This window comes from Oncorhynchus mykiss, chromosome 10, assembly GCF_013265735.2.
Source record: "Oncorhynchus mykiss isolate Arlee chromosome 10, USDA_OmykA_1.1, whole genome shotgun sequence".
Taxonomy (NCBI): Eukaryota; Metazoa; Chordata; class Actinopteri; order Salmoniformes; family Salmonidae; genus Oncorhynchus; species Oncorhynchus mykiss.
In genome coordinates, this window is record NC_048574.1 from 10710993 (window position 1) to 10734820 (window position 23828).

At 51.3% G+C, this 23828-nt stretch overlaps 1 protein-coding gene across 3 annotated transcripts in view; it reads left to right on the top strand.

Annotated features, from left to right (window-relative positions):
• Positions 1–20700, top strand: part of LOC110534845 (clathrin interactor 1) — a 61917-nt gene extending 41217 nt beyond the window's left edge. For 2 of the 3 annotated variants that reach the window (XM_036989692.1, XM_036989693.1), the window contains exons 7-12: positions 3362–3596; positions 4408–4489; positions 5084–5161; positions 16639–16844; positions 19142–19310; positions 19629–20700. In XM_036989692.1, coding sequence (XP_036845587.1) covers positions 3362–3596; positions 4408–4489; positions 5084–5161; positions 16639–16844; positions 19142–19310; positions 19629–19939 — 1081 coding nt within the window. In that variant the 3' untranslated portion in view covers positions 19940–20700. The remainder of the gene's footprint in view (positions 1–3361; positions 3597–4407; positions 4490–5083; positions 5162–16638; positions 16845–19141; positions 19311–19628) is intronic. The other variant, XM_036989694.1, reaches the window with a different exon arrangement.
• The last annotated feature ends 3128 nt before the right edge of the window (positions 20701–23828 follow it).

The window sequence follows — 23828 nt, forward strand, 5'->3', positions numbered from 1 at the left end:
TGAGAGGGATGACTCGCCCGACAGAATCAGGTATTCCTGAGTGTGTTTAAGAATGAGAGGGATGACTCGCCCGACAGAATCAGGTATTCCTGAGTGTGTTTAAGAATGAGAGGGATGACTCGCCCGACAGAATCAGGTATTCCTGAGTGTGTTTAAGAATGAGAGGGATGACTCGCCCGACAGAATCAGGTATTCCTGAGTGTGTTTAAGAATGAGAGGGATGACTCGCCCGACAGAATCAGGTATTCCTGAGTGTGTTTAAGAATGAGAGGGATGACTCGCCCGACAGAATCAGGTATTCCTGAGTGTGTTTAAGAATGAGAGGGATGACTCGCCCGACAGAATCAGGTATTCCTGAGTGTGTTTAAGAATGAGAGGGATGACTCGCCCGACAGAATCAGGTATTCCTGAGTGTGTTTAAGAATGAGAGGGATGACTCGCCCGACAGAATCAGGTATTCCTGAGTGTGTTTAAGAATGAGAGGGATGACTCGCCCGACAGAATCAGGTATTCCTGAGTGTGTTTAAGAATGAGAGGGATGACTCGCCCGACAGAATCAGGTATTCCTGAGTGTGTTTAAGAATGAGAGGGATGACTCGCCCGACAGAATCAGGTATTCCTGAGTGTGTTTAAGAATGAGAGGGATGACTCGCCCGACAGAATCAGGTATTCCTGAGTGTGTTTAAGAATGAGAGGGATGACTCGCCCGACAGAATCAGGTATTCCTGAGTGTGTTTAAGAATGAGAGGGATGACTCGCCCGACAGAATCAGGTATTCCTGAGTGTGTTTAAGAATGAGAGGGATGACTCGCCCGACAGAATCAGGTATTCCTGAGTGTGTTTAAGAATGAGAGGGATGACTCGCCCGACAGAATCAGGTATTCCTGAGTGTGTTTAAGAATGAGAGGGATGACTCGCCCGACAGAATCAGGTATTCCTGAGTGTGTTTAAGAATGAGAGGGATGACTCGCCCGACAGAATCAGGTATTCCTGAGTGTGTTTAAGAATGAGAGGGATGACTCGCCCGACAGAATCAGGTATTCCTGAGTGTGTTTAAGAATGAGAGGGATGACTCGCCCGACAGAATCAGGTATTCCTGAGTGTGTTTAAGAATGAGAGGGATGACTCGCCCGACAGAATCAGGTATTCCTGAGTGTGTTTAAGAATGAGAGGGATGACTCGCCCGACAGAATCAGGTATTCCTGAGTGTGTTTAAGAATGAGAGGGATGACTCGCCCGACAGAATCAGGTATTCCTGAGTGTGTTTAAGAATGAGAGGGATGACTCGCCCGACAGAATCAGGTATTCCTGAGTGTGTTTAAGAATGAGAGGGATGACTCGCCCGACAGAATCAGGTATTCCTGAGTGTGTTTAAGAATGAGAGGGATGACTCGCCCGACAGAATCAGGTATTCCTGAGTGTGTTTAAGAATGAGAGGGATGACTCGCCCGACAGAATCAGGTATTCCTGAGTGTGTTTAAGAATGAGAGGGATGACTCGCCCGACAGAATCAGGTATTCCTGAGTGTGTTTAAGAATGAGAGGGATGACTCGCCCGACAGAATCAGGTATTCCTGAGTGTGTTTAAGAATGAGAGGGATGACTCGCCCGACAGAATCAGGTATTCCTGAGTGTGTTTAAGAATGAGAGGGATGACTCGCCCGACAGAATCAGGTATTCCTGAGTGTGTTTAAGAATGAGATGGATGACTCGCCCGACAGAATCAGGTATTCCTGAGTGTGTTTAAGAATGAGAGGGATGACTCGCCCGACAGAATCAGGTATTCCTGAGTGTGTTTAAGAATGAGAGGGATGACTCGCCCGACAGAATCAGGTATTCCTGAGTGTGTTTAAGAATGAGAGGGATGACTCGCCCGACAGAATCAGGTATTCCTGAGTGTGTTTAAGAATGAGAGGGATGACTCGCCCGACAGAATCAGGTATTCCTGAGTGTGTTTAAGAATGAGAGGGATGACTCGCCCGACAGAATCAGGTATTCCTGAGTGTGTTTAAGAATGAGAGGGATGACTCGCCCGACAGAATCAGGTATTCCTGAGTGTGTTTAAGAATGAGATGGATGACTCGCCCGACAGAATCAGGTATTCCTGAGTGTGTTTAAGAATGAGAGGGATGACTCGCCCGACAGAATCAGGTATTCCTGAGTGTGTTTAAGAATGAGAGGGATGACTCGCCCGACAGAATCAGGTATTCCTGAGTGTGTTTAAGAATGAGAGGGATGACTCGCCCGACAGAATCAGGTATTCCTGAGTGTGTTTAAGAATGAGAGGGATGACTCGCCCGACAGAATCAGGTATTCCTGAGTGTGTTTAAGAATGAGAGGGATGACTCGCCCGACAGAATCAGGTATTCCTGAGTGTGTTTAAGAATGAGAGGGATGACTCGCCCGACAGAATCAGGTATTCCTGAGTGTGTTTAAGAATGAGAGGGATGACTCGCCCGACAGAATCAGGTATTCCTGAGTGTGTTTAAGAATGAGAGGGATGACTCGCCCGACAGAATCAGGTATTCCTGAGTGTGTTTAAGAATGAGAGGGATGACTCGCCCGACAGAATCAGGTATTCCTGAGTGTGTTTAAGAATGAGAGGGATGACTCGCCCGACAGAATCAGGTATTCCTGAGTGTGTTTAAGAATGAGAGGGATGACTCGCCCGACAGAATCAGGTATTCCTGAGTGTGTTTAAGAATGAGAGGGATGACTCGCCCGACAGAATCAGGTATTCCTGAGTGTGTTTAAGAATGAGAGGGATGACTCGCCCGACAGAATCAGGTATTCCTGAGTGTGTTTAAGAATGAGAGGGATGACTCGCCCGACAGAATCAGGTATTCCTGAGTGTGTTTAAGAATGAGAGGGATGACTCGCCCGACAGAATCAGGTATTCCTGAGTGTGTTTAAGAATGAGAGGGATGACTCGCCCGACAGAATCAGGTATTCCTGAGTGTGTTTAAGAATGAGAGGGATGACTCGCCCGACAGAATCAGGTATTCCTGAGTGTGTTTAAGAATGAGAGGGATGACTCGCCCGACAGAATCAGGTATTCCTGAGTGTGTTTAAGTGCAAAAGGCCAAAAATGGAGATGGACATTTCCCAAACACGGTCCCGGAGACCCCAGGGGGTGCACATTTTGGTTTTTGCCCCAAAAACTACACAGCTGATTCAAATGATCAACTCATCAGGCTTTGATTGTCTGAATCAGCTGAGTAGTGCTCGCACAAAAAAACTAAACGTGGACCCCCTGGGGTCCCCAGGACCGAGTTTGGGAAACGCTGGCTTAAGGCAATACATCTATTTAATGATAGAGCATTTCTTTCATGTGTGTGTTGTTGTTCTCTTTCTCCCCCCAGTGACAACGAGGAGGACAGGGTATCGCAGAACGGCCGGCCGGTGTCGGGGTCAGGGAAGCTGTCGGAGTTCAGAGACGCGGAGGAGAGTGTTACGACCACAAGTATCCAGATCAGCCATGCAACGGAGACCACCACCACACGCAAACGTGGCGGCATCCGCTCCAAGACCGTGGACCTAGGGGCCGCTGCTCACTACACAGGGGACAGGGGCAGGCTGGACGCAGACAACAGCAAGGTACCTCTGACCTCCCATTGTCTCACTCTGACCTCTGACCTCCCTGTGTCTCACTCTGACCTCCCTGTGTCTCACTCTGACCTCCCTGTCTCTCACTCTGACCTCCCTGTCTCTCACTCTGACCTCCCTGTGTCTCATTCTGACCTCCCTGTGTCTCACTCTGACCCCTGACCTCCCTGTGTCTTACTCTGACCTCCCTGTGTCTTACTCTGACCTCCCTGTGTCTCACTCTGACCTCTGACCTCCCTGTGTCTCACTCTGACCCCTGACCTCCCTGTGTCTCACTCTGACCTCCCTGTGTCTCACTCTGACCTCCCTGTATCTCACTCTGACCCCTGACCTCCCTGTATCTCACTCTGACCTAGTGGTCCTGCACGTCAATAGGCTGTGTAGACTCAACAGAACCTTCTTTTGAAGCCTATAGAGACACTGTTGAGTTGTCTGCGGAATCTATTTTCATCTTTGAGTTTTTCTAGAGACTGAAACACAAGATGGTTATCTCCCGTGGGACAGAAGAAAGCTGTGTTTCATCTCTTCTGACTGTCTAATGACATGATAGAAACGGATGGCAGCAGGAACAGAGAACAGGAGGAGCTCCTGGGCTGCCTTATTCAAACTGTTTCTAGACTAAATGACATGGCAGCAGGACCAGAGAACACAAGGGGACTCCTGGGCTGCCTTATTCAAACTGTTTCTAGACTAATGCTGCTCTCTTGTGGCAGCTTTAGGAAGTGTAGCACCATTTGTTATTCCAACTCAAATTAAAAGTAAAGTGTGTGTATCCTTATCTCATTCTCTGTGCCCTCTTCAGACGTCTGCTAGCCAGTCTTCAAGCAGTGGCCTTGCAGACCTTCTTATGGTGGACGCTGAGTCCCGTCAGACTGCACCAGCAGGTGAGACCGATCACTCACTCATCTAATGAGCCAGTCAGCCACAGTGCTACACACATTGAGAAGAGGTCGCTATATATAAAGTGATAGCACTCTAAAGTAAGGTGGCTTAAAGCCATAGAGATGTAGCTCCTCCAGAATCACCACAGACAAGAGGGGAGGGAGCAGGCAGACTAAGATGCCAAGATGTCAGACCAGTGTTCCAGACAGCATGAGGAGAGGAGAGGAGAGGAGAGGAGAGGAGAGGAGAGGAGAGGCAGCCTAACATGTCAGACCAGTGTTCCAGGCAGCGTAGGGAGAAAACTGGAGGGGAGGGAAGAAGAGTACAGAAGGGGAGTAGAGGAGAGGGAGGAAGAGCATGGCATGGCCAGCTGTCTGAGACTGAGCCAGTGTTTGCTAGGGAGTGAATGCTGCATGTTCACACACAGAGAGCTGCTGCGGTCCCTCGTGACGTTGCCTTCTCCATCCCAAAAAGCTCGGGCCTGTTTCTCACGCTCAGCCATATACTGGGAGAGAGGGAGGGGAGACGACATCCTCATCTCCTCCACTGATACTGTTCTCACTCTGTGTGTGTGTGTGTGTGTACGCACCATCCAGGTGGAAGTTCAGACCTCATCTGTGGTTTTGCTGACTTCTCCTCTCCAGCTGCCTCAGCCAGTCTCCCTTCATCAGCCGGTACGTCTCAGTGCTTCCCTCTCCATCGTCTGAACACACTCCCTCTCCATCGTCTGAACACACTCCCTCTCCATCGTCTGAACACACTCCCTCTCCATCGTCTGAACACACTCCCTCTCCATCGTCTGAACACACTCCCTCTCCATCGTCTGAACACACTCCCTCTCCATCGTCTGAACACACTCCCTCTCCATCGTCTGAACACACTCCCTCTCCATCGTCTGAACACACTCCCTCTCCATCGTCTGAACACACTCCCTCTCCATCGTCTGAACACACTCCCTCTCCATCGTCTGAACACACTCCCTCTCCATCGTCTGAACACACTCCCTCTCCATCGTCTGAACACACTCCCTCTCCATCGTCTGAACACACTCCCTCTCCATCGTCTGAACACACTCCCTCTCCATCGTCTGAACACACTCCCTCTCCATCGTCTGAACACACTCCCTCTCCATCGTCTGAACACACTCCCTCTCCATCGTCTGAACACACTCCCTCTCCATCGTCTGAACACACTCCCTCTCCATCGTCTGAACACACTCCCTCTCCATCGTCTGAACACTGTCCCTCTCCATCGTCTGAACACACTCTGCTGTCTGTATTACAGCTTCAATCTGAGGCAGGCCACTTCCCAATAACTCCAGCAGAAAACTTTTCATAAACCTGGTAGCAGCTTGTGAGGGGAAAACTGAAGAGGTGAACAGCCATGCCACAGAGGTGTTTAGGGGGGAGTCCCCTCTCCTGTCCCCCTCCGGTCCCCCTCCTGTCCCTCTCCGTGCCATCCCCTGCCCAGGGGTTTGTGGTTGCAGCCCACGTGATGTCCTGTGGAAGTGAAGGTGGTGTAATATTGATGTGTCTGGGATGAGACCAGATGGAGGCCCTACCTGCTGAGACACACGTCAGCTCTCATTTCACACAGCTCATGTCCCCCAGCCTCCACCCTCTGCTCTGTGATGGATGGATGGATGGATGGATGGGAGAAAAGAGAGAAGGATGGAGTGGAGATGAGAGCCCCAGCAACAAGTTTTTGGCAGTTTATCTGCTATTATCAGAGTCCTCTCTGGATGTGTGTCCACATGTGTTCCCGTGCAGTACCCTCTGGTCCTGGTTATGTTCCCGTGCAGTACCCTCTGGTCCTGGTTATGTTCCCGTGCAGTACCCTCTGGTCCTGGTTATGTTCCCGTGCAGTACCCTCTGGTCCTGGTTATGTTCCCGTGCAGTACCCTCTGGTCCTGGTTATGGTCCCGTGCAGTACCCTCTGGTCCTGGTCATGTTCCCGTGCAGTACCCTCTGGTCCTGGTTATGTTCCCGTGCAGTACCCTCTGGTCCTGGTTATGTTCCCGTGCAGTACCCTCTGGTCCTGGTTATGTTCCCGTGCAGTACCCTATGGGCCTTTTGTTATGTTCTCGTGTAGTACCCTCTGGTCCTGGTTATGTTCCCGTGTAGTACCCTCTGGTCCCCGTGCAGTACCCTCTGGTCCCGTGCAGTACCCTGTGGTCCCGTGCAGTACCCTCTGGTCCTGGTTATGTTCCCGTGCAGTACCCTCTGGTCCTGGTTATGGTCCCGTGCAGTACCCTCTGGTCCTGGTTATGTTCCCGTGTAGTACCCTCTGGTCCTGGTTATGTTCCCGTGCAGTATCCTCTGGTCCTGGTTATGTTCCCGTGCAGTATCCTCTGGTCCTGGTTATGTTCCCGTGCAGTACCCTGTGGTCCTGGTTATGTTCCCGTGCAGTACCCTCTGGTCCTGGTTATGTTCCCGTGCAGTACCCTCTGGTCCCGTGCTGTACCCTGTGGTCCCGTGCTATACCCTGTGGTCCTGTGCAGTACCCTGTGGTCCCGTGCAGTACCCTCTGGTCCCGTGCAGTACCCTCTGGTCCCGTACAGTACCCTGTGGTCCCCCGTGCATTACCCTCTGGTCCCGTGCAGTACCCTCTGGTCCTGGTTATGTTCCCGTGCAGTACCCTCTGGTCCTGGTTATGTTCCCGTGAAGTACCCTCTGGTCCTGGTTATGTTCCCGTGCAGTACCCTCTGGTCCTGGTTATGGTCCCGTGCAGTACCCTCTGGTCCTGGTTATGTTCCCGTGCAGTACCCTCTAGTCCTGGTTATGTTCCCGTGCAGTACCCTGTGGTCCTGGTTATGTTCCCGTGCAGTACCCTCTGGTCCTGGTTATGTTCCCGTGCAGTACCCTCTGGTCCTGGTTATGTTCCCGTGCAGTACCCTCTGGTCCTGGTTATGTTCCCGTGCAGTACCCTCTGGTCCTGGTTATGTTCCCGTGCAGTACCCTCTGGTCCTGGTTATGTTCCCGTGTAGTACCCTCTGGTCCCGTGCAGTACCCTCTGGTCCCCGTGCAGTACCCTCTGGTCCCGTGCAGTACCCTCTGGTCCCGTGCAGTACCCTGTGGTCCCGTGCAGTACCCTCTGGTCCTGGTTATGTTCCTGTGCAGTACCCTCTGGTCCTGGTTATGGTCCCGTGCAGTACCCTGTGGTCCTGGTTATGTTCCCGTGCAGTACCCTCTGGTCCTGGTTATGGTCCCGTGCCGTACCCTCTGGTCCTGGTTATGTTGCCGTGCAGTACCCTATGGGCCTTTTGTTATGTTCTCGTGTAGTACCCTCTGGTCCTGGTTATGTTCCCGTGCAGTACCCTCTGGTCCTGGTTATGTTCCCGTGTAGTACCCTCTGGTCCCGTGCAGTACCCTCTGGTCCCCGTGCAGTACCCTCTGGTCCCGTGCAGTACCCTGTGGTCCCGTGCAGTACCCTGTGGTCCCGTGCAGTACCCTCTGGTCCTGGTTATGTTCCTGTGCAGTACCCTCTGGTCCTGGTTATGGTCCCGTGCAGTACCCTGTGGTCCTGGTTATGTTCCCGTGCAGTACCCTCTGGTCCTGGTCATGTTCCCGTGCAGTACCCTCTGGTCCTGGTTATGTTCCCGTGCAGTACCCTCTGGTCCTGGTTATGTTCCCGTGCAGTACCCTCTGGTCCTGGTTATGTTCCCGTGCAGTACCCTATGGGCCTTTTGTTATGTTCTCGTGTAGTACCCTCTGGTCCTGGTTATGTTCCCGTGTAGTACCCTCTGGTCCCCGTGCAGTACCCTGTGGTCCCGTGCAGTACCCTGTGGTCCCGTGCAGTACCCTGTGGTCCCGTGCAGTACCCTCTGGTCCTGGTTATGTTCCCGTGCAGTACCCTCTGGTCCTGGTTATGGTCCCGTGTAGTACCCTCTGGTCCTGGTTATGTTCCCGTGTAGTACCCTCTGGTCCTGGTTATGTTCCCGTGCAGTATCCTCTGGTCCTGGTTATGTTCCCGTGCAGTATCCTCTGGTCCTGGTTATGTTCCCGTGCAGTACCCTGTGGTCCTGGTTATGTTCCCGTGCAGTACCCTCTGGTCCTGGTTATGTTCCCGTGCAGTACCCTCTGGTCCCGTGCTGTACCCTGTGGTCCCGTGCTATACCCTGTGGTCCTGTGCAGTACCCTGTGGTCCCGTGCAGTACCCTCTGGTCCCGTGCAGTACCCTCTGGTCCCGTACAGTACCCTGTGGTCCCCCGTGCATTACCCTCTGGTCCCGTGCAGTACCCTCTGGTCCTGGTTATGTTCCCGTGCAGTACCCTCTGGTCCTGGTTATGTTCCCGTGAAGTACCCTCTGGTCCTGGTTATGTTCCCGTGCAGTACCCTCTGGTCCTGGTTATGTTCCCGTGCAGTACCCTCTGGTCCTGGTTATGGTCCCGTGCAGTACCCTCTGGTCCTGGTTATGTTCCCGTGCAGTACCCTCTGGTCCTGGTTATGTTCCCGTGCAGTACCCTCTGGTCCTGGTTATGGTCCCGTGTAGTACCCTCTGGTCCTGGTTATGTTCCCGTGTAGTACCCTCTGGTCCTGGTTATGTTCCCGTGCAGTATCCTCTGGTCCTGGTTATGTTCCCGTGCAGTATCCTCTGGTCCTGGTTATGTTCCCGTGCAGTACCCTGTGGTCCTGGTTATGTTCCCGTGCAGTACCCTCTGGTCCTGGTTATGTTCCCGTGCAGTACCCTCTGGTCCCGTGCTGTACCCTGTGGTCCCGTGCTATACCCTGTGGTCCTGTGCAGTACCCTGTGGTCCCGTGCAGTACCCTCTGGTCCCGTGCAGTACCCTCTGGTCCCGTACAGTACCCTGTGGTCCCCCGTGCATTACCCTCTGGTCCCGTGCAGTACCCTCTGGTCCTGGTTATGTTCCCGTGCAGTACCCTCTGGTCCTGGTTATGTTCCCGTGAAGTACCCTCTGGTCCTGGTTATGTTCCCGTGCAGTACCCTCTGGTCCTGGTTATGTTCCCGTGCAGTACCCTCTGGTCCTGGTTATGGTCCCGTGCAGTACCCTCTGGTCCTGGTTATGTTCCCGTGCAGTACCCTCTAGTCCTGGTTATGTTCCCGTGCAGTACCCTGTGGTCCTGGTTATGTTCCCGTGCAGTACCCTCTGGTCCTGGTTATGTTCCCGTGCAGTATCCTCTGGTCCTGGTTATGTTCCCGTGCAGTATCCTCTGGTCCTGGTTATGTTCCCGTGCAGTACCCTCTGGTCCTGGTTATGTTCCCGTGCAGTACCCTCTGGTCCCGTGCTGTACCCTGTGGTCCCGTGCTATACCCTGTGGTCCTGTGCAGTACCCTGTGGTCCAGTGCAGTACCCTCTGGTCCCGTACAGTACCCTGTGGTCCCCCGTGCATTACCCTCTGGTCCCGTGCAGTACCCTCTGGTCCTGGTTATGTTCCCGTGCAGTACCCTCTGGTCCTGGTTATGTTCCCGTGAAGTACCCTCTGGTCCTGGTTATGTTCCCGTGCAGTACCCTCTGGTCCTGGTTATGGTCCCGTGCAGTACCTTCTGGTCCTGGTTATGTTCCCGTGCAGTACCCTCTAGTCCTGGTTATGTTCCCGTGCAGTACCCTGTGGTCCTGGTTATGTTCCCGTGCAGTACCCTCTGGTCCTGGTTATGTTCCCGTGCAGTACCCTCTGGTCCTGGTTATGTTCCCGTGCAGTACCCTCTGGTCCTGGTTATGTTCCCGTGTAGTACCCTCCGGTCCCGTGCAGTACCCTCTGGTCCCCGTGCAGTACCCTCTGGTCCCGTGCAGTACCCTCTGGTCCCGTGCAGTACCCTGTGGTCCCGTGCAGTACCCTCTGGTCCTGGTTATGTTCCTGTGCAGTACCCTCTGGTCCTGGTTATGGTCCCGTGCAGTACCCTGTGGTCCTGGTTATGTTCCCGTGCAGTACCCTCTGGTCCTGGTTATGGTCCCGTGCCGTACCCTCTGGTCCTGGTTATGTTGCCGTGCAGTACCCTATGGGCCTTTTGTTATGTTCTCGTGTAGTACCCTCTGGTCCTGGTTATGTTCCCGTGCAGTACCCTCTGGTCCTGGTTATGTTCCCGTGTAGTACCCTCTGGTCCCGTGCAGTACCCTCTGGTCCCCGTGCAGTACCCTCTGGTCCCCGTGCAGTACCCTCTGGTCCCGTGCAGTACCCTCTGGTCCCGTGCAGTACCCTGTGGTCCCGTGCAGTACCCTCTGGTCCTGGTTATGTTCCTGTGCAGTACCCTCTGGTCCTGGTTATGGTCCCGTGCAGTACCCTGTGGTCCTGGTTATGTTCCCGTGCAGTACACTCTGGTCCTGGTTATGGTCCCGTGTCGTACCCTCTGGTCCTGGTTATGTTGCCGTGCAGTACCCTATGGGCCTTTTGTTATGTTCTCGTGTAGTACCCTCTGGTCCTGGTTATGTTCCCGTGCAGTACCCTCTGGTCCTGGTTATGTTCCCGTGTAGTACCCTCTGGTCCCGTGCAGTACCCTCTGGTCCCCGTGCAGTACCCTGTGGTCCCGTGCAGTACCCTGTGGTCCCGTGCAGTACCCTCTGGTCCTGGTTATGTTCCTGTGCAGTACCCTCTGGTCCTGGTTATGGTCCCGTGCAGTACCCTGTGGTCCTGGTTATGTTCCCGTGCAGTACCCTCTGGTCCTGGTTATGTTCCCGTGAAGTACCCTCTGGTCCTGGTTATGTTCCCGTGCAGTACCCTCTGGTCCTGGTTATGGTCCCGTGCAGTACCCTCTGGTCCTGGTTATGTTCCCGTGCAGTACCCTCTAGTCCTGGTTATGTTCCCGTGCAGTACCCTGTGGTCCTGGTTATGTTCCCGTGCAGTACCCTCTGGTCCTGGTTATGTTCCCGTGCAGTACCCTCTGGTCCTGGTTATGTTCCCGTGCAGTACCCTCTGGTCCTGGTTATGTTCCCGTGCAGTACCCTATGGGCCTTTTGTTATGTTCTCGTGTAGTACCCTCTGGTCCTGGTTATGTTCCCGTGCAGTACCCTCTGGTCCTGGTTACGTTCCCGTGTAGTACCCTCTGGTCCCGTGCAGTACCCTCTGGTCCCCGTGCAGTACCCTCTGGTCCCGTGCAGTACCCTCTGGTCCCGTGCAGTACCCTGTGGTCCCGTGCAGTACCCTCTGGTCCTGGTTATGTTCCTGTGCAGTACCCTCTGGTCCTGGTTATGGTCCCGTGCAGTACCCTGTGGTCCTGGTTATGTTCCCGTGCAGTACCCTCTGGTCCTGGTTATGGTCCCGTGCCGTACCCTCTGGTCCTGGTTATGTTGCCGTGCAGTACCCTATGGGCCTTTTGTTATGTTCTCGTGTAGTACCCTCTGGTCCTGGTTATGTTCCCGTGCAGTACCCTCTGGTCCTGGTTATGTTCCCGTGTAGTACCCTCTGGTCCCGTGCAGTACCCTCTGGTCCCCGTGCAGTACCCTCTGGTCCCCGTGCAGTACCCTCTGGTCCCGTGCAGTACCCTCTGGTCCCGTGCAGTACCCTGTGGTCCCGTGCAGTACCCTCTGGTCCTGGTTATGTTCCTGTGCAGTACCCTCTGGTCCTGGTTATGGTCCCGTGCAGTACCCTGTGGTCCTGGTTATGTTCCCGTGCAGTACACTCTGGTCCTGGTTATGGTCCCGTGTCGTACCCTCTGGTCCTGGTTATGTTGCCGTGCAGTACCCTATGGGCCTTTTGTTATGTTCTCGTGTAGTACCCTCTGGTCCTGGTTATGTTCCCGTGCAGTACCCTCTGGTCCTGGTTATGTTCCCGTGTAGTACCCTCTGGTCCCGTGCAGTACCCTCTGGTCCCCGTGCAGTACCCTGTGGTCCCGTGCAGTACCCTGTGGTCCCGTGCAGTACCCTCTGGTCCTGGTTATGTTCCTGTGCAGTACCCTCTGGTCCTGGTTATGGTCCCGTGCAGTACCCTGTGGTCCTGGTTATGTTCCCGTGCAGTACCCTCTGGTCCTGGTTATGTTCCCGTGAAGTACCCTCTGGTCCTGGTTATGTTCCCGTGCAGTACCCTCTGGTCCTGGTTATGGTCCCGTGCAGTACCCTCTGGTCCTGGTTATGTTCCCGTGCAGTACCCTCTAGTCCTGGTTATGTTCCCGTGCAGTACCCTGTGGTCCTGGTTATGTTCCCGTGCAGTACCCTCTGGTCCTGGTTATGTTCCCGTGCAGTACCCTCTGGTCCTGGTTATGTTCCCGTGCAGTACCCTCTGGTCCTGGTTATGTTCCCGTGCAGTACCCTATGGGCCTTTTGTTATGTTCTCGTGTAGTACCCTCTGGTCCTGGTTATGTTCCCGTGCAGTACCCTCTGGTCCTGGTTACGTTCCCGTGTAGTACCCTCTGGTCCCGTGCAGTACCCTCTGGTCCCCGTGCAGTACCCTCTGGTCCCGTGCAGTACCCTCTGGTCCCGTGCAGTACCCTGTGGTCCCGTGCAGTACCCTCTGGTCCTGGTTATGTTCCTGTGCAGTACCCTCTGGTCCTGGTTATGGTCCCGTGCAGTACCCTGTGGTCCTGGTTATGTTCCTGTGCAGTACCCTCTGGTCCTGGTTATGGTCCCGTGCCGTACCCTCTGGTCCTGGTTATGTTGCCGTGCAGTACCCTATGGGCCTTTTGTTATGTTCTCGTGTAGTACCCTCTGGTCCTGGTTATGTTCCCGTGCAGTACCCTCTGGTCCTGGTTATGTTCCCGTGTAGTACCCTCTGGTCCCGTGCAGTACCCTCTGGTCCCCGTGCAGTACCCTCTGGTCCCGTGCAGTACCCTGTGGTCCCGTGCAGTACCCTGTGGTCCCGTGCAGTACCCTCTGGTCCTGGTTATGTTCCTGTGCAGTACCCTCTGGTCCTGGTTATGGTCCCGTGCAGTACCCTGTGGTCCTGGTTATGTTCCCGTGCAGTACCCTCTGGTCCTGGTTATGGTCCCGTGCAGTACCCCGTGGTCCTGGTTATGTTCCCGTGCAGTACCCTCTGGTCCTGGTTATGTTCCCGTGCAGTACCCTCTGGTCCTGGTTATGTTCCCGTGCAGTACCCTCTGGTCCTGGTTATGTTCCCGTGCAGTACCCTCTGGTCCTGGTTATGTTCCCGTGCAGTACCCTGTGGTCCTGGTTATGTTCCAGTGCAGTACCCTCTGGTCCTGGTTATGTTCCCGTGCCAGACCCTCTGGTCCTGGTTATGTTCCCGTGCAGTACCCTCTGGTCCTGGTTATGTTCCCAGTGCAATACCCTCTGGTCCCGTGCAGTACCCTGTGGTCCCGTGCAGTACCCTGTGGTCCCGTGCAGTACCCTGTGGTCCCGTGCAGTACCCTCTGGTCCTGGTTATGTTCCCGTGCAGTACCCTCTGGTCCTGGTTATGTTCCCGTGCAGTACCCTGTGGTCCTGGTTATGTTCCCGTGCAGTATCCTCTGGTCCTGGTTATGTTCCCGTGCAGTACCCTCTGGTCCTGGTTATGTTCCCGTGCAGTACCCTCTGGTCCTGGTTATGTTCCCGTGCAGTACCCTCTGGTCCTGGTTATGGTCCCGTGCAGTACCCTCTGGTCCTGGTTATGTTCCCGTGCAGTACCCTCTGGTCCTGGTTATGTTCCCGTGCAGTACCCTGTGGTCCTGGTTATGTTCCCGTGCAGTACCCTCTGGTCCTGGTTATGTTCCCGTGCAGTACCCTCTGGTCCTGGTTATGTTCCCGTGCAGTACCCTCTGGTCCTGGTTATGTTCCCGTGCAGTACCCTCTGGTCCTGGTTATGTTTCCTTTCAGTACCCTCTGGTCCTGGTTATGTTTCCTTTCAGTACCCTCTGGTCCTGGTTATGTTCCCGTGCAGTACCCTCTGGTCCTGGTTATGTTTCCTTTCAGTACCCTCTGGTCCTGGTTATGTTCCCGTGCAGTACCCTATGGGCCTTTTGTTATGTTCTCGTGTAGTACCCTCTGGTCCTGGTTATGTTCCCGTGTAGTACCCTCTGGTCCCGTGCAGTACCCTCTGGTCCCCGTGCAGTACCCTCTGGTCCCGTGCAGTACCCTGTGGTCCCGTGCAGTACCCTGTGGTCCCGTGCAGTACCCTCTGGTCCTGGTTATGTTCCCGTGCAGTACCCTGTGGTCCTGGTTATGGTCCCGTGCAGTACCCTCTGATCCTGGTTATGGTCCCGTGCATTACCCTCTGGTCCTGGTTATGTTCCCGTGCAGTACCCTCTGGTCCTGGTTATGTTCCCGTGCAGTACCCTCTGGTCCCGTGCAGTACCCTCTGGTCCCGTGCAGTACCCTGTGGTCCCGTGCAGTACCCTGTGGTCCCGTGCAGTACCCTGTGGTCCCGTGCAGTACCCTCTGGTCCTGGTTATGTTCCCGTGCAGTACCCTCTTGTCCTGGTTATGTTCCCGTGCAGTATCCTGTGGTCCTGGTTATGGTCCCGTGCAGTACCCTCTGGTCCTGGTTATGTTCCCGTGCAGTACCCTCTGGTCCTGGTTATGTTCCCGTGCAGTACCCTGTTGTCCTGGTTATGTTCCCGTGCAGTACCCTGTGGTCCTGGTTATGTTCCCGTGCAGTACCCTGTGGTCCTGGTTATGTTCCCGTGCAGTACCCTCTGGTCCTGGTTATGTTCCTGTGCAGTACCCTCTGGTCCTGGTTATGTTCCCGTGTAGTACCCTATGGTCCTGTGCAGTACCCTGTGGTCCCGTGCAGTACCCTGTGGTCCCGTGCAGTACCCTGTGGTCCCGTGCAGTACCCTCTGGTCCCGTGCAGTACCCTCTGGTCCCCCGTGCAGTACCCTGTGGTCCCCCGTGCAGTACCCTGTGGTCCCCCGTGCAGTACCCTGTGGTCCCCCGTGCAGTACCCTGTGGTCCCCCGTGCAGTACCCTGTGGTCCCCCGTGCAGTACCCTGTGGTCCCCCGTGCAGTACCCTGTGGTCCTGGTTATGTTTTTTTATTTTTTTATTTTTTTATTTCACCTTTATTTAACCAGGTAGGCTAGTTGAGAACAAGTTCTCATTTGCAACTGCGACCTGGCCAAGATAAGGCATAGCAGTGTGAACAGACAACACAGAGTTACACATGGAGTAAACAATTAACAAGTCAATAACACAGTAGAAAAAAGGGGAGTCTATATATACATTGTGTGCAAAAGGCATGAGATGGTAGGCAAATAATTACAATTATGCAGATTAACACTGGAGTGATAAATGATCAGATGGTTATGTACAGGTAGAGATATTGGTGTGCAAAAGAGCAGAAAAATAAATAAATAAAAACAGTATGGGGATGAGGTAGGTGAAAATGGGTGGGCTATTTACCAATAGACTATGTACAGCTGCAGCGATCGGTTAGCTGCTCAGATAGCAGATGTTTGAAGTTGGTGAGGGAGATAAAAGTCTCCAACTTCAGCGATTTTTGCAATTCGTTCCAGTCACAGGCAGCAGAGAACTGGAACGAAAGGCGGCCAAATGAGGTGTTGGCTTTAGGGATGATCAGTGAGATACACCTGCTGGAGCGCGTGCTACGGATGGGTGTTGCCATCGTAACCAGTGAACTGAGATAAGGCGGAGCTTTACCTAGCATGTTCCCGTGCAGTACCCTCTGGTCCTGGTTATGTTCCCGTACAGTACCCTCTGATCCTGGTTATGTTCCCGTGCATTACCCTCTGGTCCTGGTTATGTTCCCGTGCAGTACCCTCTGGTCCTGGTTATGTTCCCGTGCAGTACCCTCTGGTCCTGGTTATGTTCCCGTGCAGTACCCTCTGGTCCTGGTTATGTTCCCGTGCAGTACCCTCTGGTCCTGGTTATGTTCCCGTGTAGTACCCTCTGGTCCCATACAGTACCCTGTGGTCCCGTGCAGTACCCTGTGGTCCCGTGCAGTACCCTGTGGTCCCGTGCAGTACCCTGTGGTCCCCCGTGCTGTACCCTGTGGTCCCCCGTGCAGTACCCTGTGGTCCCCCGTGCAGTACCCTGTGGTCCCCCGTGCAGTACCCTCTGGTCCCGTGCATTACCCTGTGGTCCCGTGCAGTACCCTGTGGTCCTGATGAGTGATCCCACTGGGCTGTATGTGCTGGTACTCCCCTTGGGGCGATCTCTGTTACCTCCACTGTTCACCTGCTGCCTGACAGTGTGAAAGAAGTCCCACTTACAGAAGAACAGGACATGCCTCATGCCTTGTTCATTTCCCTACAACTTTTTGCAAATGCTGAACACTATGGATAATGAAATGTTCACTCTTCACTCCTTAGGGTCAGGGTCCAGTGGGAAGGGTGAGTTTGTGGATTGGAATGCGTTCTCCAGTCCGCCGGCCCCCACCCCACCCTCAGCTGACTTATTTGACCTGATTGGCTCCAATCACACCTCCCTCACCGCCTCCCAAAGCATGACCTTCTCCATGTGTGGTACCCAGAGTGTGGGTGTCGCCAACACCGACCTGCCCATCTCCAGATCACAGGTACAGGTGGCTCACAGGACTCCTCCTCACTACATGAACCATTGTTATAGATGGAAGTGCCTCATTATCATGGAAGAGGTTTACGTTGTGAATATAAAGGATGTACTTTTGTGTATATATAGTGTATGTGAACACCCCTTCAAATTGGTTGATTCGGCTATTTCAGCCACACCCGTTGCTGACAGGTGTATAAAATCGAGCACACAGCCATGCAAACTCCACATATTAACATTAGCAGTAGAATGGCCTTACTGAAGAGCTCAGTGATTTTCAACGTGGCACCGTCACAGGATGCCACCTTTCAGTTTGCCAAATGTCTGTCCTGCTAAAGCTATCCTGGTCAACTGTAAGTACTAGAGGACGACCGATTTAATCGGAATGGACGATTAATTAGGGCCCATTTCAAGTTTTCATAACAATCGGTCATTTTGGATGCCGATTTTGCCGATATTTAAAAATATATTTTTTTTTTTTCACACCTTTATTTAATCTTTAACTAGGCAAGTCAGTTAAGAACACATTCTTATTTTCAATGACGGCCTAGGAACAGTGGGTTAACTACCTGTTCAGGGGTAGAAAAACAGATTTTTACCTTGTCAGCTCAGGGATTCAATCTTGCAACCTTACGGGTTAACTAGTCCAACGCTCTAACCACCTGCCTCACGAGGAGCCTGCCTGTTATGTGAATGCAGTAAGAAGCCAAGGTAAGTTGCTAGCTAGCATTAAACTTAATCAATCATAATCACTAGTTAACTACACATGGTTGATGATATTACTAGTTTATCTAGCGTGTCCTGCGTTGCATATAATCGATGCAGTGCGCATTCACGAAAAAGGACTGTCGTTGCTCCAACGTGAACCTAACCATAAACATCAATGCCTTTCTTAAAATCAATACACAGAAGTATATATTTTTAAACCTGCATATTTAGCTAAAAGAAATCCAGGTTAACAGGCAATATTAACCAGGTGAAATTGTGCCACTTCTCTTGCGTTCAGTGCAAGCAGAGTCAGGGTATATGCAACAGTTTGGGCAGCCTGGCTCATTGCGAACTAATTTGCCAGAATTTTACGTAATTATGACATAACATTGAAGGTTGTGCTAAATTGATTTTATTGATGTATTATATTAAGTTAAAATAAGTGTTCATTCAGTATTGTTGTAATTGTCATTATTACGAATACATTAAAAAAATTGACCGATTTAATCGGTATCAGCCTTTTTTGGTCCTCCAATAATCGGTATCGGCGTTGAAAAATCATAATCGGTCGACCTCTAGTAAGTACTGTTATTGTTAAGTGTAAATGTCTAGGAGCAACAACGGCTCAGCCGTGAATTGGTAGGCCACACAAGCTCAAAGAGCGGGACCGTCTGTCCTCGGTTGTAACACTACTGAGTTCCAAACTGCCTCTGGAAGCAACGTCAGCACAAGAACTGTTTGTCGGGTGCTTCATGAAATGGGTTTTTATGGCCGAGCAGCTGCACACATACCTAAGATCAACATGCGCAATGCCAAGCGTCGACTGGTGGTGTAAAGCCCGCCGCCATTGGACTCCAGTGCGCCTGGAGCAGTGGAAACGCATTCTCTGGAGTGATCAATCACGCTTCACAGTCTGGCAGTCCGACGGTCTGGGATTGGCGGATGCCAGAAGAATGCTACCTACCCCAATGCATAGTTCCAACTATAAAGTTTGGTGGAGGAGGAATAATGTTCTGGGGCTGTTTTTCATAGTTCCGGCTAGTCCCCATAGTTCCAGTGAAGGGAAATCTAAACGCTACAGCATACGATTCTGTGCTTCCAACTTTGTGGCAACAGTTTGGGGGAGACCCTTACCAGTTCCAGCATGACAATGCCCCCTTGCACAAAGCAAGGTCCATACAGAAATGTTTTTTTGAGATTGGTGTGGATGAACTTCACTGGCCTGTACAGTACCCTGACCTCAACCCCATCGAAACACATTTGGGTTGAATTGGAACGCCAACTTCAAGCCAGGCCTAATCTCCTAACATCAGTGCCGACCTCACTAATGCTCTTGTGGCTGAATGGAAGCAAGTCCCCTCAGCAACGTTCCAACGTCTAGTGGAAAGCCTTCCCAGAAGAGTGGAGGCTGTTATAGCAGCAAAGGGGGGGGGAACCAACTCCATATTAATGCCCATAATTTTGGAATGAGATACTTTTGGTCATGGTAGTGTAGCATCTATGGGCTTTCATATTTTCATGTGGTGTGATTTGTAGGATAGATGATTGATAACCTGGCCTGTGTTTTTGTGTTGTCTCTTCTTTGGGTTGCTGTAGAACTTTGGACCAATGCAAGGGGACTTATTGCCCCAGCACATGGAGCTCCAGAAGCCCTGCCTCCCCCCCACATGGTCAGACCCCAACGTCAACATCAGCCTGGACTTCCTGTCTCCTGGTATGCAGATGACCACCTGCAAGCCCAGCCTCAACAACATGTTACAGCAAGGTCTGTTATTAACTCACTGTCATCACGTATTTCTCTGTGTTGACCGTCAACTGGGGCGGCAGTGGTTAGAGAGTTGGACTAGTAACCGGAAGGTTGCAAGTTCAAACCCCCGAGCTGACAAGGTACAAATCTGTCGTTCTGCCCCTGAACAGGCAGTTAACCCACTGTTCCTAGGCCGTCATTGAAAATAAGAATTTGTTCTTAACTGACTTGCCTAGTTAAATAAAGGTAAAAAAACAACAACTTGTAATGTCAATTTCTATGTGTCCTTGCAAGAAGGTCTAACTGACAGTAATATCACCATATTTGTCATTTCAGATCCCCTGCTTTCAGGAGTCCAGCCGCCCATCAACCTGACTCAGAGGTTTGGAGGCCTGAATCTGAACATCCAGGCCATCAGACTTTCCACCAACCCCATCATGCCCACCAGTGCCATTGACCTAGGCATGCCTCCCACCATGGCAACGGGTACCATGGGGATGGGCGCCATGCGAATGGGAGGAGTCAATCAGGGAATTATGGGAGTTATGGGCCTGCCAGGCACCCTGGGTATGCCAGGGATGGTCAACCCTGCCATGGTGCAACCCAAACAAGATGCCTTCGCGAACTTCGGCAACTTCGGGAAATGAGAGAGCTGAAGGATTTGTGTGGAAGAGTTTTGTTCAGAACACACCATTATGAACGGAAAGCTGCATACGCGGACTACTTGAGAAATATCTAATGGTGTTTCCCTTCAATCCCTTCTCTTTATATACACTGAGTGTACAAAACATTAGGAACACCTTCCTAATATTGACTTGCGCTCCCTTCTGCCCTCAGAACTGCCTCAGTTCATCGGGGCATGGACTCTATAAAGGTGTCAAGCTTTCCACAGGGGATGCTGGTCCATGTTGACTCCAATGCTTCCCACAGTTGTGTGAAGTTGGCTGGATGTTCTTGGTGGATCATTCTTGATACACAAGGGAAACTGTTGAGCATGAAAAGCCCAGCAGCGTTACAGTTCTTGACACAAACCAGTGCGCCTGGCACAAACTACTTAACACCCTATGAATGGCACACTTACACAATCCACGTCTCAAGACATCCTTCTTTAACCTGACTCCTCCCCTTCATCTATCTGATGGAAGTGGATTTAAGTGACATCATTAAGGGATCATAGTTTTCACCTGGATTCAGCTGGTCAGTCTGTCATGGAAAGAGCAGGTGTCCTTCATGTTTTGTACATTCAGAGTGTGTGTGTGTGTGTGTGTGTGTGTGTAATCAAGAGTTTGAATTTGTTTTTGGGCAGGAAGGGCTTATCTAACATTACATTTTGTATAAGGTTGAAAGCATATACATTATACTTTCTTGGTGTTTCTACCAACACCAGATAAATACTTCAGAAAACATGTTAAGTGTGTTACTGTGTCCCTTTTCTACTTTCGTGTTGTCATGTCTCTGTTTTCAAACATGTCAGAAGAAAGTTCAGGAATTACCTCACATTGACCATACTTCATGCCGGGACTCAGAACAGGAATGGCAAAATATGTAAATATATTTTTGGTGTGCAAAAACAAGTATTATTGCGCTATTAAAGATGTCTTGGAAAGTATGGGCTTAAAGAACAAAAGTCCCCCAAGTCATTAAATTCCTCTGTTACATTTTTTTGTGTTTTCATGTAACATTTATATCTCAAACCTACACTAGTAACAGACTGTATGTTTAAACTGCACTTTCTACCGTCTTAGTGGGTTAACCATCTGAATCAAGGTTAATATTATTAGTTAACGACAAGGCTGGTGACCACAAGCAGCAGCAGCTTCTGTTCTGCTTCCCAAATGGCACCGTAAAGGTAATAGGGTTCCATTTGGGCACCATGAAGGTAACTGGGTTCCATTTGGGCACCATGACGGTAACTGGGTTCCATTTGGGCACTATGAAGGTAACTGGGTTCCATTTGGGCACCATGAAGGTAACTGGGTTCCATTTGGGCACCATGAAGGTAACTGGGTTCCATTTGGGCACTATGAAGGTAATTGGGTTCCATTTGGGCACCACGAAGGTAACTGGGTTCCATTTGGGCACTATGAAGGTAACTGGGTTCCATTTGGGCACTATGAAGGTAACTGGGTTCCATTTGGGCACTATGAAGGTAACTGGGTTCCATTTGGGCACCATGAAGGTAACTGGGTTTCATTTGGGCACTATGAAGGTAACTGGGTTCCATTTGGGCACCATGAAGGTAACTGGGTTTCATTTGGGCACTATGAAGGTAACTGGGTTTCATTTGGGACTCCCTGCTTTTCCATCCCAATGGGATCATGTACAGTGGCAGTGTTCCAGTGTTGCCTAGACAGACTGTCCTCTCCTTCCTTCTAGGGTGCCTCACAGTAAACCCCACACCTTGTCTCTGATGAGGGGTGTGGTCACAATGGCTGACACAAGAATAAATCAGTATTTGATCCAGATCCTTGATCGTTCTAGTCCTTTAAAAGTCGCTATATTCATGGATATTAAGCCCATGTATTTTAAGTATATTCATGGATATTAAGCCCATGTTTGCCACAGCATGATATAAGTATGAGGCGTGTTGTGAGGTCATTGTGGGGATGTGTGTGACTGCGTGGTCAGCAGGAGTGGTCTGGTGGTGATGGGGGAAACTGGGGGTTATTGGGACTGTGGAGGGAGGAGACTATTGACTGTGATGAGTGAGACTGCATCCCTGCCTAGCACTTCAACGGGGGAGAGAGAGCGATTGGGCCTTGACTGAGTCACTCTGATCTGCCCATTGGCACCCCTCATCTCTCTCCACTGTGAAGGCTGATCCAACGGGTGTTTCTGTCTCGTCTCTCTCCACTGTGAAGGCTGATCCAACGGGTGTTTCTGTCTCGTCTCTCTCCACTGTGAAGGTTGATCCAACGGGTGTTTCTGTCTCGTCTCTCTCCACTGTGAAGGTTGATCCAACGGGTGTTTCTGTCTCGTCTCTCTCTCCACTGTGAAGGCTGATCCAACGGGTGTTTCTGTCTCGTCTCTCTCCACTGTGAAGGCTGATCCAACGGGTGTTTCTGTCTCGTCTCTCTCTCCACTGTGAAGGCTGATCCAACGGGTGTTTCTGTCTCATCTCTCTCCACTGTGAAGGCTGATCCAACGGGTGTTTCTGTCTCGTCTCTCTCCACTGTGAAGGCTGATCCAACGGGTGTTTCTGTCTCGTCTCTCTCCACTGTGAATGCTGGTCCAACGGGTGTTTCTGTCTCGTCTCTCTCTCCACTGTGAAGGTTGATCCAACGGGTGTTTCTGTCTCGTCTCTCTCTCCACTGTGAAGGCTGATCCAACGGGTGTTTCTGTCTCGTGTGTCTCTACAAATGTAAAGGTTGTTTCAAAGAGTGCTTGTGTCTCTATAAAGGTACCCGTGGGCTCCTGAGTGACGCAGCGGTATAAGGCACTGCAATTCAGTGCTAGAGGCGTCACTACAGACCCTTGTTCGATTCCAGGTTGTATTACAACCAGTCGGGATTGGGAGTCCCATAGGGCGGCACACGATTGGCCCATCGTCTGGGTTAGGATTTGGTCGGGTATGTTAAATAAAACACATGAAATACGTGTCTTGGCTCGAACTTGTTTGTGAGCATTTCTCTCCACTTGCTGCTCACAGATGTTTAATATTGTAATAGTTAACATTAAACAGACTAGTATGTTCATTTATATTATGTTGTATGAATTGGAGGGTTACTAAAATCATTATTAGTTTATGCAAATGTTAAAAATAAGGAAAAAGCATCTCTTTCATAAACTTGTTTATTTTCAGTACAGTCGTGGCCAAAAGTTTTGAGAATGACACAAATATAAATTTCCACAAAGTTTGCTGCTTCAGTGTCTTTAGATATTTTTGTCAGATGTTACTATGGAATACTGAAGTATAATTACATGCATTTCATAAGTGTAAAAATTACATGAAGTTTATGCAAAGAGTCAATATTTGCAGTGTTGACCCTTCTTGTTCAAGACCTCTCCAATCCACCCTGGCATGCTGTCAATTAACTTTTGGGCCACATCCTGACTGATGGCAGCCCATTCTTGCATAATCAATGCTTGGAGTTTGTCCGAATTTGTGGGGTTTTGTTTGTCCACCTGCCTCTTGAGGATTGAGCACAAGTTTTCAATGGGATTAAGGTCTGTGGAGTTTCCTGGCCATGGACCCAAAATATCTATGTTTTGTTCCCCGAGCCACTTAGTTATCACTTTTGCCTTATGGCAAGGTGCTCCATCATGCTGGAAAAGGCATTGTTTGTCAGCAAACTGTTCCTGGATGGTTGGGAGAAGTTGCTCTCGGAGGATGTGTTGGTACCATTATTTATTCAAGGCTGTGTTCTTAGGCAAAATTGTGAGTGAGCCCACTCCCTTGGCTGAGAAGCAACCCCACACATGAATGGTCTCAGGATGCTGTACTGTTGGCATGACACAGGACTGATGGTAGCGCTCACCTTGTCTTCTCCGGACAAGCTTTTTTCCGGATGCCCCAAACAATCGTAAAGGGGATTC